Source organism: Anabrus simplex, chromosome 2 (assembly GCF_040414725.1).
Source record: "Anabrus simplex isolate iqAnaSimp1 chromosome 2, ASM4041472v1, whole genome shotgun sequence".
NCBI classification, from domain to species: Eukaryota; Metazoa; Arthropoda; class Insecta; order Orthoptera; family Tettigoniidae; genus Anabrus; species Anabrus simplex.
This window is the reverse complement of record NC_090266.1, coordinates 1,158,147,637-1,158,166,727: the sequence shown is the minus strand read 5'-3', so window position 1 is coordinate 1,158,166,727 and position 19,091 is coordinate 1,158,147,637. Positions and strand designations below refer to the sequence as shown.

The following is a 19,091-nucleotide window of genomic DNA, read 5'->3' as shown; positions in this document are numbered from 1 at the left end:
AGTACTTTATCTCCTTTTCCCTCCTCTTTGTTTTTTTTTGTTATCTTGTCCTGCTCCTGTCTTTCCGCCCCTTTTCATCATTTCCGTTCCTACTTTCTCACGTCTACTATGCAAATTTGTAATATCGTTGTCTGCTAACCTTTACGCTGTATCTATTCTTTATATTTTGGATGTTTGTGTGTTTCTCTATTTTATCTAGGCTGTGTTAGGTTTTTGGGGGATAGTGGTGTCATTTCGCAAAGTAAACCCCTTTAGTATTGAAAGGTTCTCTTTAACATAAAATTAATTGTTACTTGTTCTTGCTTAATTTTGTTTCGGTCTATGAGAATACCGTCATATTGGAACTTGAATGTGTTGAGAATATTGGTTTATTCTGGTCTAACATCACTTCGTACCTGTGCAAACCAAAGATAAGTGTGATTTACGGGTTATTGATCCTCTGTTGTAACTATCTATATGAGCCAAGGCCAAATAATAATCTATTTGTAAAATTCCCGTTGGGTCCATTTTTACCCTCTCTTGTGAAAACATATGTTATCTAATTGAACCGGATTCAATATATTTGTTCAATTTCTTTAAAACCTGTGTTTTGGGAAACATAGCCATAAGGGTGAAGATTCGTAACAAACTCGAGTGCACATAATATTTTGGTCGACTAGAGTGATAAGCGCACTTCTCCGGAGGCAGATACTTCACGCACCTCGGCCGACACAACCCAAGCACAAACACATCTCAGAGACCGCAAATGTCCGGGCACCTTGGATTTTATAATCTCACCTGCCTTCAGAGACGTTGACAAGTTGTCATTTCACAAGAGCCCCATTTGCTGTCACTTTTCATGCTCCTGCAGGACTTTCGCAGCTGCAGAAGCGGTCCTGGGGCACACGGAGTCCCCACTGTACTTCACCCCTACGGGAAGTCCCTTGGTTCATGTTGTATCCTATCCCCCACGGCGTGAACGAGGGGTTAGATTTTTAGGATACGCGTTGAAATCTCTGAAATCTCGGAATGATAAACAATTCAAAGAATCAAAGCAGTGGTAAATGGATTAGTACTGTCAATTTAATAATTTGGATGTGGTAGGATATCCCAAATGATCAACAACTAGGTGACAGAATGAACGAAAGCCCTGTCGTTGGTTTGGTGGAACACGAAATACAATGTTTTCGCTAATTCTCGCCAGTTTTATTGAATTATTCGATGTGACATCTCCATCTAGCCGCATCCGAGGTGATCACCTGGTTGTGAGGGAGTAGTTTATAACGAATCGATGAAGACACAAAGAATGAATATTGCGATTCGGTGTCTACTTTGTAGCGGATAATCCATATTCGTCTCAGAAAATGACATCTTACCATCCATAATGCCTCTTTGACTGATTGTAGGGACCCAGACGTCGTACTGACAACTGCCTCCTATCTTCATTAAGTTATCATCATCATTGCATAATAATTTAAAGAATGGATTAAAATATTTTCATATGATTTTTCTGTAACTCAAAATTATTGAATTATTCTGCATCCTTGCGGTCAGCTGTATTTAGTCAGGTGAATATACTTCTTTCTTTCTGATGACTTTTTTAAGCATTTTCTGAAATTTTATTTTTATTAGATTTTTTATTTATTTTACAATTTACGTCGCACCGACACAGGTACGTCTTATGGCGACGATGCGATAGGAGAGGGATACAAGTGGGAAAGAAACAACCATGGCTTTAAGTATGGTCCAGCCCCAGCATTTTCCAGGTGTGAAAATGGGAAGCCACAGAAAACCATCTCCAGGGCTGTTGGCAGTGAGTTTCGAACCCACTATCACTCGAATGCAAGCTGACAGCTCGCTCGATGAGGTTTTTCTTTAATCTACAGTCAGTTTTTTTTTCAGATGGACTCATTATGTACCTTTGTGAGTTTGTCGTCTGCTGGTGAAGACATTTCAGAGAAAGCCGCGCTTCTAAGTAGAAATCCTCCAGCTTGAATTTAGCGAACACTCTGAACTGTTGACTTAGCGACACACTCCATGCACTTACACATCTATGAGGTGTTCCCTCTCCTTTTTGTACTAGAACTGGACTATATATCGAAATTCCTTATCCAAATCTGGACGTTGACGAAATGGTCAGTACCGGGCGATTTGGCCGTGAGGTTAGGGGCGCGCGGCTGTGAACTTGCATCCAGGAGATAGTGGATTCGAACCCCACTTTCGGCAGCACTGAAGATGGTAGCTTAATTAAGGCTACGGTGGCTTCCTTCCCACTCCTAGCCTTTACCTATCCCATCATCGCCATAAGACCTGTCTGTGTCGGTGCGACGTAAAGCAAAATATAAAAAGGAATTGGTCAGTATCCCCAGCTAGGCTAGAAGCCGCTCATCAGACATCTTGAGCAGGAGTTTACTTCCGATAGCAAGACCAATGTGTATCCACACCACCTCTAGCCAACATAGTAGTAGTAATAGTAGTAGTAGTAGTAGTAGTAGTAGTAGTAGTAGTAGTAGTAGTTATCGAGCTCGATAGCTGCAGTCGCTTAAGTGCGGCCAGTATCCGGTATTCGGGAGATAGTAGGTTCGAGACCCACTGTCGGTAGCCCTGAAAATGGTTTTCCGTGGTTTCCCATTTTTCGCACCAGGCAAATGCTGGGGCTGTACCTTAATCAAGACCACAGGCCACTTCCTTCCCATTTCTAGCCCTTTTCCGTCCCATCGTCGCCTTAAGACCTCTCTGTGTCGGTGCGACGTAAAGCAACTAGCAAAAAAGTAGTAGTAGTAACCTGCAACACTTCATGAATGAAATGAAATGGCGTATGGCTTTTAGTGCCGGGAGTATCTGAGGACATGTTCGGCTCGCCAGGTGCAGGTCTTTTGGTTTGAATCCCGTAGGCGACCTGCGCGTCGTGATGAGGAAGAAATGATGATGAAGACGACACATACACCCAGTCCTCGTGCCAGAGAAATTAACCAATGATGGTTAAAATTCTCGGCCCTGCCGGGAATCGAACCCGGGACCCCTGTGACCAAAGGCCAGCATGCTAACCATTTAGCCATGGAGCTGGACATGAATGCACTGAGAAGGCGGATGGAGATTATCGCGACAATTACCGAATGTTTCCGATGAACAACGAAGTAATGTACACAACAAGCGCTCGGATCATAGGAGAGCGATCACATTGATTGAATACTCCTCTCGTAGCGTGGCTCTTACTATTAGCTCTATACTAATTAATCGTCAATATGAATGTTGTCGATGGTACAATATTGTCGACCTCAAGAAGAAAACACTGTTTCTGCTGATAGTAAGGCAATACAAGACACAATATCAGAATTATGTGCTGAAAATTAGAGTAAATCATGAAAAGTTAAAGCAGTTACAAGCTCTACTTGGATTAAATTCGGAGAACCAATGGATAATAACACACACTTGATTTGTTCAGTGCCTGTCATCTAAAACAATTAACATTTTTAAGAAGACAGTTTGTCCCTAAGTTCTTATGTTTTCAATCGAGCTCTAGTACGAATAATGTTCATGTAATCCCTGGAATAAAAGAAAATTTTCGAATGCTTGCATTGAAGTAAGTGCTGTAGATGTAAGACCATTTAATATCATCAATAGACCACAATTAACAAACATAATTAAGGAAGCTATCGATTTTGAAGCAAAATATGGTAATGTTTATGCTGTTGACTTGTTAAGTGCCCCTGTAAGGCCAGAGCTATTGTGGCTAGGGAGAAAATAATGCCAGAAATATTAAGACTGGCAGAAAAAGGAACAAAAACTCAGTTAACATTATTAAATTAACAAAAACATATTTGGACTCTAACAGTTCATTAATAAATGCTTTTCTAATAGAAGTATAATTTCAGCTGTATCCATGAAATGGCATTATGGGCACACGTTTGTGAAGACGTAGTGGAAAATCACTATTTTTGGCATCATAATTTGGACAAGGTGGCCAAAAATTATCATGTGCAATGAATGAACACTGTAAATTTTTATTAGCTTATTAGTTCATGGTTATACATCATGGTTAAATGTCATGTGTTCAATCCTTGCGATGTCTCTGAACACTACAAATTCATTTCAAGCTGTTGGAAGGGTGAAATCACTCATGTGACATGAAGGATATTTTTGCAGGTGCTACTCACAGCATTTAGGTATAAGATGGACTCTCTCTCAACTTGTTTTTTTTCCGGGGTCTTAAAAACCATACTCTTTATTCAATACGCTTTCTTCTGGTGTTAGACGAAGCCTTTTCAAGCAGTTGATGCTTTTTTTATTCTCTTGTATTTAGTGAGCAAGGATCTCTCAAATTAAAGATTATTATAAGGGCATTAATGCGTTGAAGAACAAACTCCCAACGCAGACGGAATGAGTATAACGAATATGTCCGTATCTGTATTATTTACCATGTACAAAGCCTTATTTTACTTTTCTCTTGTATTTAGTGAGCAAGTATCTCTCAAATTAAAGATTATTATAAGGGCATTAATGCGTTGAAGAACAAACTCCCAACGCAGACGGAATGAGTATAACGAATATGTCCGTATCTGTATTATTTACCATGTACAAAGCCTTATTTTACTTTAGTACCAGAAAAAAAAACAATAACAACAAAATTTGTAATGGAACTGCTTAATTTTTTTCCTGCAAATGTATTTCAGGTCAACAAAATTATTATAAATTGGGTTTCAAGTAACAACTACTATATTATTTTTATTCTATCATGACTTTATTTCACCGAATAAGGTCACAGCGATTTGATACTTTTGATCCCTGTTTTTCATATTAGAGGTAAAAGGAAACAACTCCAGTGTATTTCCAAAAAATAACAAAAATCAAAATTTGAGCACGTGGTGTTAAAAAAGTCATCATTTTTAATCATTATGTACAAGAAATTGACGAGTATTTTAGTTTAAAATCTGTGAGAGAAACAAACAAAAAAAATTTCGCTTTCCTGTAAAGTTCCATATTTGTGACATAGCACCTTTTACCTGCACTTCCGATGCACAGATATCTACTGGGTGAGGAAATAATTTAATTCCACGCAAACACGAATATTCATTTGATGAAGCTGCACGTCTGTTAAACAGCCGAGGTAAACAAGTTGCCGAGATCACCACAACCAAGGGTACAACAAGGTCAGCAGTTCATTCAGTTTATAACTATGAAATCACATGAGCCTGTTACACTCTGCAAGCAGTTGATGCTTATCGGGTTATCAACATGGAAAATTAAAGGGAGTATTTTAGGCACATTATACTCTTGCTATCAGTCCGACTCCTTGGCTGAATGGTCAACATCGATGTCTTTGGTTCACAGGGTCACTGGCTCGATTCCCGACCCGGCCGGGGATTTTAATAACGTTTGATTAATTCTTCTGGCTCGGGGACTGTGTGTTCGTGTTTGTCCAAACACTCTCCTCTTCATACCCACACAACACACACCACACTACCACCCGTCACATAAACCCGGAATAGTGAATACATTCCTCCACATAGGGTTGGCGTCAGGAAGGGCGACGGGCCATGAAACAGGGCCAGATCCACATATAGTTCATACCCGCGTTTCCACACGTGTGGGAAAAACGGAAGAAGCAGAAGAATAAGAAGAAGAATACACTTTTGCTCTCACAAGGCAAAAAATTTATGCTAGTTCCTTTGATGTTATCATTGGGTTGTTTCCATACAACTCCTTCAGACATTTTACGTCAGATTTGTCTTGAAAACCACTTCCAATATATCGGTCAGTTCCAGAATTTTCGCCGTGAAGAGCACACGTCCTACTCTGGGATTTTACAGCGATTTTGCCCTTGCGATAGTATAAGGTACTTAAAATACTCCTTTAATTTTTCCAGGCTGACAAATAGAAAACTAGTCAGTGTAACAGACGCCTTCGATGTCACAGTTATACGAAGAATGAACATCTATGTTGCCTATTCTCTTGGCTGTGATGATATCGGCAACTTCTCTGCCTCTGCTGTATAGCGGGTGTGCAGCATCAAAAGGTGATATTCGTTTTTGCGCGGAATGGTCTTCTTTTTATCAGAATGAGTTACTTCTTCTTTTCCTTCTTTTCCTGCCGCTTTTCCCACACCTGTGGGGTCGCGGGTGCGAACTGCGTCGCACATGTGGATTTGACCCTGTTTTACGGTCGGATGCCCTTCCTGACGCCAACCCTCTATGGAGGGATGTAAGCACTATTGCGTGTTTCTGTGGTGTTGGTAGTGTAGTGTGTTGTCTGAATATGATGAGGAGAGTGTTGGGACGGACATATACACCCAGTTCCCGAGCCAGTAGAATTAATCAGAAGCGATTAAAATCCCCGACCCGGCCGGGAATCGAACCCGGGACTCTCTGAACCGAAGGCCAGTATGCTGACCATTCAGCCAACGAGTCGGACATCAGAATGAGTTACTATTCTTCCTAAAACCAAACCAAACCCTACGGCACAACAGTCTCGAAGGGCAGTGACGTACCAAGCGACCGCTGCCCACACCGAAAGCCTGTAGATTACGAGGTGTCGTGTGGTCAGCACGACGAATCCTTTCGCCCGTTATTCTTGGCTTCCTAGACTGGGACCGCCCCCTCACCGTCAGATAGCTCCTCAATTGTAATCACGTACGCTGAGTGGACCTCGAACCAGCCCTCAGATACAGGTAAAAATCCCTTAACTGTTCGGGAATCGAAGCCAGGGACCTCCGGGTAAGAAGTAGGCACGCTACTCTATTGTTCCTCGGTATTTTAGTCGAATTAGCAGTATTTCTTCACAATGCAATAATTTTACTAAGTTGATTGTGTCTGCTCTGAACTTGGAGCTGTCTTGGTTTTTCGTCGGGATCTTCAGTTGTCTATCCCATAATAACTTGGCCCTGCTATTGTAGAAGGAGCATTACACGTACATTGCTTCAAATGGGCATGCCCCATGAGCAAGAAATTCGCCTGTAACTTACACACAACAAATTTTGGCTCACGCCCTGCAAAATCCAGAGGAAAGACACGGTTTTTCAATTGTGACTGCTCGTAACGTCTTAGGTTTGGGTTACGTTTTTGGGGCATGGTAGTTGAGTTCCATCGTCATTGGCTTCATACCAATGTGGCTTTCTGATCCCCAGTTGGTGAGTTCGATACCGACTAAGTTAGGCGTTTTTTTGCTCGAATCTCGTGCCGGTAGATTTTCTTCCTTTCTTCTTGTTAGTAGTTTAAAGTTTCGCCAGCTCGGACAGATATTTTCGAGACGATGGGATAGGAAAGTCCTAAAACTGGAGAGGAGGTGAGCGTGGCCTAAATTAAGATGCCTGGTGGGAAATGGGAAACCACGGAAAACCATCTTGAGAGCTGCCGACAACGTGATTCGAACCCAACATCTCCCACATACAAGCTAACAGCTTCATGACTAGAACTGCGCAGCCAGTTTACTCGCTGACGGCAGATTTACTGGCATGTAAAAGGACTCCAGTGGGACAAAATTTGGTACTTCGGTTCCTCCGAAAGCCGTAAATGTATTTAGTGGGATATAAATAATACGTAGTAGAATTATTAAGTTCGTGGACTGGCCGTCTAGTGCCGCTGTGATGCACTACAGCGGAGAGTTTGCAGCACAAGATGTTCCTGTGACAGTTCTTCACTAGTCGCAGCAAGAGGCAGTTGCGTGCATACAGTATAAGCAGAACTACGGTGTCTGTTGTGAAGGGTAGTTGAACGTCGGCGGCTGAACATGAGAAAGTCGTAGTTTGAGCAACGTCAAATTTCAAATTCTGCCCAAAAATTAGGTAAATCCGCTAGCGAAACGTTGAGATGATAAAGTCGAAATGGCCCGGATCACCACGGCAGAAAAAACGTCGCGGAAAGTCAGGTCAAAAGACTATATGATCCTTGAAGGAGTGTACCCCATGTTGGCTATACTGTAGGCACCAGCCTACGCAGTTATTGACTTTAGTATGTTACTGTGAATGGACTTTATAGAGCTGGGTCTGTGCCTAAATTAAGGCATAGCCAGTTCCTTCCCCGTCCTGGTCACATTCAAAGGATGAGGCGCGTAGTTTTTTAACGGTGGAAGTAGACATAGTATCAACATGAGCTAGGTTTGTGTAGACTAGAAACTCTTTTAGAACTCTGCCATGTAAAGCGTAATTTTTGAATCGCACGCTTACCAGCCCACTGACGTACACGAGGAAAATAAAAGTATTTACGAACCAATGATCCGCTTCTGCCGACGTGAATATGGACTGTATAACATAGAGGTTGTAGGCCTCATGATCGCTGCCAGAGGAACAATTCCTGAGTTCTTCGACGAATTCCGCTCAAGATTCAAACTGCCATAATGGTTGACGAAAAATGCTGTCCTCAAAGCCTTGGAAAGTTCATTATCCCTACTGAGAAATCATTTTTATAGTCATAAATGTATTTAGTATACTTTGTTTTCATTGGAAACCTCCTTATGGGGAAGTGTTTATTCACTGAATAAATGTATACATCCACAGAATAATTTTAAGGTAGGGCAAGAGTATGTCGATTGATACATGAGTTATATTTCTGTCAACAGCGTTGTGTCATGCGGAGCTTGACGGGACTACCTCTAAATTGGGTCCAGGGACCCTTCGTCGACGTTCCCGTCGTCGGCACACCTGCTGCTGCTCGTCGAGAGACGCCGCCAACTTCGTGGTCCTGTGGTGCGGTCTCTTGGCCTACACGTCAGCTGTGGCGGTCTGTGCACGAGGTCTCAGCGCCGCTATGGACTACATCGCTGGAGGAAGGAGTCAGCACTGGGTCCAAGACAGGCTAGGTCCTCTTCCAGCCGTGCTCGGGGGAGCCCTCCCAGACCCCATAGCTTTGGGAGTCACCATGGTCCCTTCCCTCCTCTTCATGCTGGGTCTTGAGGTGAGTCCAGTACGTTGATACTAGATGCTGTGTGGCCGTCCTTACGTGCTAGAATTTCTATAATAGCAACAGTAATACCATCTATCAGAGTTAAGTGGCACCAAAAGAAACAGAATTCACCTCAAAAAACAACATTCAGTGTGCGTAATGTTATTGGAGACTTGTATGCAAATGCTTGTCTCAGCTAAATGTTGGGATTTGCGTACATGATGTACCAGCGCATCGGAGATTCAATGCGATGGCGAGTTGATGCATGTATCAATGCTAACGAAGAGCATTTTGACCATTTCATGTAAGCAATATTTACATGTGGTATGCTGATACGTTCTGTTCCTGTGTGTTTCCCATAATGAATGCAGTACGTGTAGAATGGTAGAAAATGAGATCTAACATGGAAATAGAGCGTTTCCGGACCCATGTCCATACGACATATTTTCTTCTTCTACGCGTGAGGAATGTGTCCTGGATGTTTGGTCTACTTTATTTTTACATTCTGTATAGTATTTATTGCAGATAGAAGATACGGAGGCATTTGAAAGTTTGTGAAAATGTAATAATCGCGAATATCTCCATTGTTATTCCTGATAATGTAAAAACGTATGAAACAAAAATTCACAAATTACATTTTGCACAAATTCTATTATGTGCCGTTTTTCGATATAACGAAAATTAGCTGTGAAATTTGACATTTCCACTTTTGTTCCCCTTAATATTGCTACGCCACTGTATACTAATCTATATATATAAAATAAGAGTTTTGTCTGTACATTGCTCAGAATTTGAAAAGAATGGTATTTCTGTATCGGTCATGTCCACGGTAACAAGAGAATGCATTTTTACTTTTCCGTAATGTCTGTCTGTCTGTCTGTCTGTCTGTCTGTCTGTCTGTCTGTCTGTCTGTCTGTCTGTCTGTCTGTCTGTCTGTCTGTCTGTCTGTCTGTACACGCATCACGAGAAAACGGCTGAAGAGAATTTTATGAAAATCGGAATGTAAAGTCGGGTGATGAACCGCTACAATCTAGGCTATAAATTATTTTAATCACGCTGAGTGAAATGGTAGTTTAGGGGAAGGCCTGAAATGTAGTTCTCAAATAAGTTATTTATGTTATTAGTGGTCGTATCGATAAATACTACATAACTAACATAACTTTAGTTATGTCGTAAGTTAGTAGTAGTTTTGTAAGAAGTTATTAAATTTCCGATCACTTATGTCTTATACATTGTTACCGTACCGCATATAATCGGAGATATTCATGAATTTGGATTTTTGTTACTAAGTCCATATCAGCGCCGAGTCACGAGGAAATGAGTAAGCAGAATTTAGTGAAAATCGGTATGTAAAGTCTGAGAATAAGGAACTACAGTTTACGATATAAATAATTTTGTAAGACACCCTAATACCACAGAGTCGAAAGAAAACTAATGTGAAGGCCTGCAATATAGAAAGCTTATAAACTTTATCAATAATAATACTACATTGACCATTGTTTGTTGTGATGTGCTTTTTGTCTTCTGTTTACTCTCATCCTCGATAGATAGGATTACTGCAGCGTACCGAGGTTTTTTTAATTTGCTTGACGTCGTACCGACACAGGTAGGTCTTATGGCGACGATGGGATAGGAAATGAATAGTGGTGTGAAGGAAGCGGCCTTGGCTTTAAGGTACAGCCTGGTGTGACTGATGTGAAAATGGGAAAACACGGAATACCATTTATTTTTTTGCTTAACGTCGCACCGACAGAGATATGTCTTATGGCGACGATGGAATAGGAAAGGTCTAGGAAGTGGAAGGCAGCGCCCGTGGCTTTAATTAAGGTACAGTCCCGGCATTTGCCTGGTGTGAAAATGGGAAACCACGGAAAACCATCGTCAGGGCTGCCGACTGTGGGGCTCGAACCCACCATCTCCCGAATACCATCTTCAAGGTTGCCGGCAGTGGAATTCGAATCCACTATCTCCCGGATGCAAGCTCACAGCTGCGCGCCCCTAACCACACGGCCAACTCGCCTGGTCGTACCGACTGTAACAGGCTGCCTGTATATTGGTGGGAAGTAGCTGGGGTGTAAGATAACTTTCTTCTTTAGCATGCCATTCCTCTGGTTCATTCATTTTCTGATATATCTGGTACGTAACACACTGGTTCATCATAGTATTCGAGCTATACAATCCCTACTCTGAGCCACTGATTGGAATGAGTAGTGTGCATATTTAACGGAATAATGACAGAGGAGTGTTCACGGCAGTCTGCGACCTGGTTATTCCAGCTCTGGAACTTTGGACTCTTAGATCGGCACCGTAGTGCTGTTCGTTGAAAATGAGAAAGTGTGCGGTTTTTCATTTGATCGAGTATTTTATATCATTACATTGCTTTCAATCGCTACATTTCTACTGACGTTTTTGTAATGACCTATGTTGAATTCAGTTAGGAAAACCACCAAGTCAGTCTTTCTGAGAATCCCGTAGCGAAGCACGGGTACATCAGCTAGGCAAACAATATATGGCTTAGTACATTCCTTAGCTTCCCCTGAACTTACATACGGAGTCTGACTCCTTGTCTGAATTGTCAGCATGAAGGGCTTTGATTCAGAGGGTCCCATGTTCGATTCCGTACCGATCCAGGGATTTTAATCGCATATGGTTAATTCTTCTGTCTCGGGGACTGGATGTTTCTGTTTGCTCTATACAGAAGCATCAAAGCACACCACCAACCATCAAAGAAACACACAGCAGTTAATACATCCCTTCACATAGGATTGGGGTCAGGAAGCGCATCCGGTCATAAAATATGGCCAAATCCACATGTACTACACAGTTCGCACTCCCGACTCTATCAGAGTGTGGGGAAAAGCAGTAAGAGAAAATAAAATATTATTATATTATTATTATTATTATTATTATTATTATTATTATTATTATTATTATTATTTCTTTTCTTTCTCCGTTAGGATCTTCTAGGGACCACGTGACAATTTCAATGCTTCATCATTGTTGTTCCTTCTTCTTCTTCCAATACTTCTTTATCTGCTCACTATGCCTCCTTTTCCTCACTTCGGACCATTTTTAGCCGGTTTCCTTTTCCTTCCCGACGTTAGATTCCTTCAGTTTTCAACGCTTCCTTTCTAAAAATCTATCTCTGTTGTTTCTTCTTCCTTTATGTTGTTTCATTCCAATTATTATTATTATTATTATTATTATTATTATTATTATTATTTTAAGTATATACCATTCCATTATGACGCGACGATGTGGGCTTAACTTTTTCCCATATCCATGTGCTTTCCGCTTGAATTATTCGCAGAATTACGGCTCTAAAGTAAATAGAATTTCGAGACCGTGAAGCTAAGCGCATTGTGTAAAGATTTTAAAGGAATTAATTGCTGTTGCTGTGAGGCAGCAGCCCGGAAGATCTTGCTGTCATTGCTACTGAGCACGTGATATTAATTCATTACCATATCACCAATCGCCAGGCCCACCTTTGTATTTCATAACTCACTGCTTCTGTTCCCATCCGACACGAAGCAAGGGGTTGAATGCTAGGAGCAACAGGACGAGAGACGATAGCATCCTAGTTACAAGCGGCCATAAAAGGATCGGAGGACTACAAGTAAACCGAATGGAATATTAGCTTCGATTTCATTAGCTGATAGTGGAGAGAATTGATTTACTGAGGTACACAATTCTGGAATCTAGCATAATTCAAGTAGATCCTCACATAGTACCACGGGTGATTGTACGATTATAGACGGCTTGAGAGTCTTAGACAGTACACGGGTTCGAACAGGGATCATTGAAAGTGCTCACATACCCCAACCTCATGTTGGTAGATAAGTCGGCACATAAAGGAACTTCTTCGGGACTATATTCCAGCACCTTGTCAACTCCGGATCGCACAGCTTCCATTTTTAACACTTCCTTACTAAAAATATCTCTCTCTGTTGTTTCTTCTTCCCTTATGTTTTTTCTTTCAAATCTTGTTATTATCAATTAATATTATTATTTAAGGAGCCTCCGTGGCTCATACGGCAGCGCGTCGGCCTCTCACCGCTGGATACCGTGGTTCAAATCCCGGTCACTCCACGTGAGAGTTGTGCTGGACAAAGCGGAGGTGGGACAGGTTTTTTTCCTGATACTCCGGTTTTCCCTGTCATCTTTCATTCCAGCAACACTCTCCATAAACATTTCATAGCATTTATCACTCATTAATAAATCACCTTGGGAGTGGCGACCCCATTGTAATAATAGCCTACAGTATATATGGTTCATTCATTACACCCCTGACCCGATCAAAGGCTGGAAAACAGGTTGTAGGTTTTCATTCATTAGTATTTAAATATATTGTAAATATATTATTATTATTATTATTATTATTATTATTATTATTATTATTATTATTATTATTATTATTATTATTATTATTATTATTATTATTATTATTATTATTATACGATTGTAGGGAGATCGCAAGGCCCGATGACGGTGCCGTATTGAGGCAGGTGAGCAGCGACGTAATTTAACATTCTATCCTTTGCTGAGCCACAAAGTACTATTGCACCATGGACCCTATTGGTAATGTTTTTCACAGCCTCCAGACGCACCAGTTGTGCTCTGAATGTCATTATTTGGGAGCACCCATACATCGCCAACTTTAGTTGAGTTTGGCGTAAGGACATCATGGCATATATATGCATCTCGCCTCATCCCCGACCCCGTATCAGAAAACGAGTCTATATAAGAGGTAGACACACAACAACTCTGGACATGCTATGGATAAATACCTACTAATTTCCAAAGAGCTGATTTTATTTAGCCCTAAAAACATCCCCTTGTATTGAACGTAACGTAGCATTATATTTGTGAAATCGTAATTCATCCAAAATTGGGATAAAACCTCACGTTTTATTGTCAATTGAATCTATGAGATTTAATGAAATGGCACTAATAAACCGGTTTCCTGCAACGAGAAGTGAATGAATAAAATAGCGAATAAAATATTACGAAAAATAGGTCATAACCTACTACGAGATACCAATTCTAGAAAATAGAATGTACTGATGAACGCTGAGCATCATAGAGGTGAGGCTCGGGTTGAGGTTATGGGAAATTGCGTGATGTTAGAAGACAATCTGGATAACAGATATCAGAATGATCACTGCCCTTTGGCATTCCAATAACTGCTATTTCTGCATGGTACCCCCTATTAAGAATGGTGTATCAGGTAATAAGTTGTGCATCAAATAGCCTGAAATCCCGTCAGCTATCCGACCACTGTAACATGGGGACGATATATCTGTACCTAACCCTTCATAGGAGTACAGTCTGCACGTGGATGAAGATGAAGCCAGTATAGAGGAGACATCCTACCCAAACCCTGAAACTTCGTCACCACAGGATCCTAGTTTCGCATCTTAATCACTGGATGAAGAACTCAGACTTATCTAAGGTGGACTAAGTGATATGTCACGTACACCTCGATCTACCAAAACACAAAGCCAAACTTCTTGGTTCTAGAATGTAATATTAAAGTTTCAGTATCCAGGAGGTGACAAATATTTGGTTCCAGGTTTTAAGAGAGAAAATAATAGCGTAGTTTCCTGCTGAGATGTGAAATGTGAATGTTTTGATGACAGCATTGAATATGGAGCTCAAGACGCAGGATTGGAGGTTATTCATAGACTCACCAAAGCTTAGTTTAAAAGCTATTTTGCTGCACAATAGTAATTATCTTCCTTCAAATCCTGTAGGTCATACTGTCCGTATGAAGGAAACATGTGACAATAAGTAAATAAATTTGGAAGCAATTGAGTTCAAAGACCACCAATGGCAGATCTATGACCACCTGAAAGTGAATGCAATATTGCTGGGCATGCAATTGGAGTTCACCAAGTACTGCTGTTTCCTGTGTGAGTGGGACAGTCGGGCTTGAGCCTCACACTACAACAGGAAAGACTGGTCTCCAAGGGAAACTCTGCAACCCGGCGAAACGTATATCCAGCACAATCCTCTTGTTGATCGAATCAGAATTCTTCCTCCCTCTTTACATATCAAACGCGGCCTCATGAAGAACTTTGTGTAAAGGGGATGAAAACACGGATTGAGAAGGTTTTAAGTACCTGATAGTCGAATTGCCACACTAAGTGAGGATGAAGTTGAAGAAGAATTCTTCAATGGTCTTCAAATTCATGAACTTCTTGTGCATGAAAACTTCGGGGGAGTCCTCCACGGTGATGAGCGACCAGCTTCGGAAGCCTTTAAAAGTGTTGTGCACGGCTTCTTGGTCAACTGAAGGCCTAGAAATTATGTTGAGCTTGTGCACAACCTTCTAGATGAGTATCATCGATTAGGCTGCAATGTTCTGCCTCCACTCTCATCTAGATTTGCTCCCAGAGAACTGTGCAGTGACTGATAATCATGGTGAGCGATTCCACCAAGACATTTCCGCAATATAACGAATGCATCAGGGTCGGTGAACTCTGCTATGCTTGCAGACTACTGTTGGACATTGACAAGAGATATCACAAAACAGGATTACAGGCGACAAGTAAAGAGAATGCGCACTCATTTATTGGCCACTATAGGCCTATCTGTACTTCAGGCATTTAGAGTATTTCAGTTTCTGTGCGTTTTTATGCAGTTTTTTTACTTTTTGCTTTATTTACGATTGATAGAAACTTCATTTAATTTTCGTTGCATTAGGATAATATAACACTGATTAAATGTTGCTTTTTGCTAAAAAATATATAGAAGAACAAGTTTTGTATCTCAGATACTAGAACTAATAAAAAACTATTATCAGATTCATTTTTCTCGACTTAAATTAGCAAAGTTTGACAATTTTTTTTAGATAACAAAGTAAACCTTTTTGTTGTGTTATCGACCGTCTTTTCGATGTCCAAACAAGGCAACATGGGTGTTCCTGATCATCTCAATTCTTCTTTCTAAAACTGTTCGAAGAGCTAGAATAGTTTCTCGTATCCCTCTCCCTACTCCAAAACTACACTGGTCTTGGTCAGTATCTATTTTGTTATTTATCATATTATTAGTTATGTTAAGCAGTACCTTGGGCTCATGAGAGAGAAGAGTTATTGTTCTATATCCGTAGCAATCTAAACTATTTTCTTTCTTTGGTATCATAACAGCCCAGATATTGACGAAGTCTTCTGCAGTTTTACCCTCGTCATAACATGAACATATCACACAATACAGATGTTGTCTCATATCTTCTCCCACGTACTTGAGAAGTTCTTGCTGAAAGTTATCTGGCAGCCTTCTTTTCACTTTAGCATTCAAGTGCTACCTCAAATTCTCTCCGTATAATTGTTTTGTACCTTTATTGCCATTGGTACAGTTACAACTGATTCCATTTCGTCAATTTTACTTTCTTGGGTAATGAAATGAAATGGCGTATGGCTTTTAGTGCCGGGAGTGTCCGAGGACATGTTCGGCTCGCCAGGTGCAGGTCTTTCGATTTGACACCCGTAGGTGACCTGCGCGTCGTGATGAGGATGAAATGATGATGAAGACGACACAGTGCCAGTACCAGTGAAATTAACCAATGATGGTTAAAATTCCCGACCCTGCCGGGAATCGAACCCGAGACCCCTGTGACCAAAGGCCAGCACGCTAACCATTTAGCTATGGAACCGGACACTTTCTTGGGCGTACAGTTATTACAAATACAGTATTATTTCCAAGGTACACTAATATCATTCTTGTCTATTAGAATATTCCCTTCTTCGTCTTTCATTACAAAGTTCGTGTTTTTGGGCTTCCACTGCAATGTTTAAAAATTCCCGTATGATCTTCCAGTTTTCCCTTCAGAAATTCCTTTTCCAAATGTTTTGGTCACCTTTGCTATCTTTTACATACAGTTGTGATTTAATTCTTAGTTGGTCTGTATCATTCTTCGCTTCCTGCTATGGCCTCTCTCCCCCCTTATACCGGTTTCTTTTCAATATTAGACCTAATATTTCCTTGGAAATCCAAGATTCCTTTTGTTCTAATATGATATTGTATCTTAATCTGCCCATATCTATAGGTTTCCTTTTACAGTGTTCATTCCTTTTAAGTAAAAAATTACCCATAGCCGTGACTAGGCAGTGGTCACTCAAAATCAACCCCAGGGTAACAGTGACTTGATTATACTTCACTGCGATATTTTCTCTCAACCAGAATGTAATCAATATGATAACCCGCAATATCACCTGGGTCCTTACAGGTGTAGTCGAACTTCAAAAGAAGATGTTGGTCACTATCACATCGCACTGGTTGCAGAAATCTAACAACCTCTCTCCTTGCTTGTTCCTAATATCTAAACCAAATTTTACAGTTCCATTTCTGTCCGTTTTCAATCCATTTACAGCATTTAAATCAATCATGCTTATTGCATCATCTGTTTTCTTCAACAGATCCCAAATTTCATCGATGGTGTCGTACATTTCTACAATTTCCAAATTAGGACTTTTCGATGTTGGAAAGTGTACTTGAACTACAATCAAGTCTCGGAATTTTTATTTCATTTTTACAACTAGAATCCTTTCATTTACACGGCACGTTCACTCCCCAGTTTCTTCGAATTAATAATCCCAATCCTCTCCTTTCTCCTCTTCAGCTACCACTGTAGGTCATCCAAAAATCACTACTGTAGCAATCGCCCTTCCCTTCGCAAAATCCAGAATATCCAGGTTACTTTCATTCATCACTTCCTTTGTTTTTTCCATTTTCCATGTTCCGAATAGAGTTCTCACATTCTATGTTCCGGTTCTCAATGCTCTTCCCTTTCTATGCGAGGATTTCGTTGGATAGAGACCTGGGAAGCCTCATAATCTCCCTGCCGAAATTTAAAATCCATTTTTCATGATCAATAAATGATATATCTTGGTTGTTTCTGCGAAAACCACTATGTGAAATATTTCAGATTAAAATTTTGGCCGGTAAGAGTCTGTCATGTCCGCCTCTGTGGTGTATTGATTAGTGTGATTAGCTGCCACCTCCAGAGGCCCGGGTTCGGTTCCCGGCTCTGCCACGACATTTTCAAAAGTGGTAAGAAGACTGGAACAGGGTTCACTCAGCCTCGGGAGGACAACTGAATAGAGTGGGGTTCAATTCCCACCTCAGCCATCCTCGAAGTGGTTTTCCGTGGTTTCCCACTTCTCCCCCAGGCAAATGTCGGGCTGGTACCTTAATCGACGCCACGGCCGTTTCCTTCCCTCTTCCTTGTCTATCCGTTCCGATCTTCCCAGCCCCCACAAGGCCCCTGTTCAGCTAGCAGGCGAGGCCACCTCGGGAGTAACTGGTTCACCTCTCTAGTTGTATCCCCCAACCCAAAGTCTCACACTCCAGGGCATTGCCTTTGATTCTGTCATGTTCAATATTGCGCGAGCATATTCAAAGGTGATATATGTGTTGCGGGTCAGTATTTCTGTCGCAACTTTACGGTATCACAGCGATTTCCGCAGGCGAAATGACGATATCTTGCTGTTGTTTAACTTGGGAAATGTAAAGCTGTGGTTTTATGCGTCCCTAATGCATTATGAACCTAATTCCATGTTTATACTATGCCGCCCCTAACCTGGGGAACAGACGTTGTGTACTGAATTTAAGCAGCTACGGTACCAGTACCCACGTAAAGGAATTGTTTTACCCGAAGTCGTTGGACCCTTTAGGGAGTCAAGTTACTCACCGCCACTCAACAGTCAACGCTGCCTGTACGATCTACTCTGTTCCGTAGCAAGTAGGCCGGGCCAGACAAAGGCAATATGACAATTTTCATAAATGTGCCTGTTAAATATGTAGCCTACAGAACCTAAGCATTTTACCCATGAAATTCTCAGTCAAGCATTGCCCATTGTTTTCAGGCTACATTAGCAATCCGAAGAAGCGCTGAAAAAAAATTCCCTTGTCGCATTTTCAGCTCCATAGTCCATCGACAATCCTAAATTTTAAGTCTCCAGCACTACGAAGCTGAAATAGCCCATTCCTAATGAAACAACACTAGACTGGTACTGTAAAAGGTTTGCGTTTCAGGATGATAGGAGTAAGGTTAAAGATTAGGAGAAACTTCCATTGTTGTGGGAAGGCATAGACAGGACGGTGCTTCCGACTTGCGTCAGTTTCTGTTTAAGTAGTATAACATACGAACTGATTCACGCATTATCTTTGAGCGTTGAAATGAATTGATTCCCACTCTGATGACCTCTACCTAAATGTCATATAACCACTAGAATT

General features: G+C 41.1%; 1 protein-coding gene across 1 annotated transcript in view; it reads left to right on the top strand.

Moving 5' to 3' along the window:
* The first annotated feature begins 8,210 nt into the window (after positions 1-8,210).
* tadr (torn and diminished rhabdomeres) overlaps positions 8,211-19,091 on the top strand; it is a 214,001-nt gene continuing 203,120 nt past the window's right edge. The window contains exons 1-2 of the mRNA XM_067140157.2: positions 8,211-8,217; positions 8,533-8,867. Of these exons, the coding sequence (XP_066996258.2) occupies positions 8,211-8,217; positions 8,533-8,867 (342 nt within the window). The remainder of the gene's footprint in view (positions 8,218-8,532; positions 8,868-19,091) is intronic.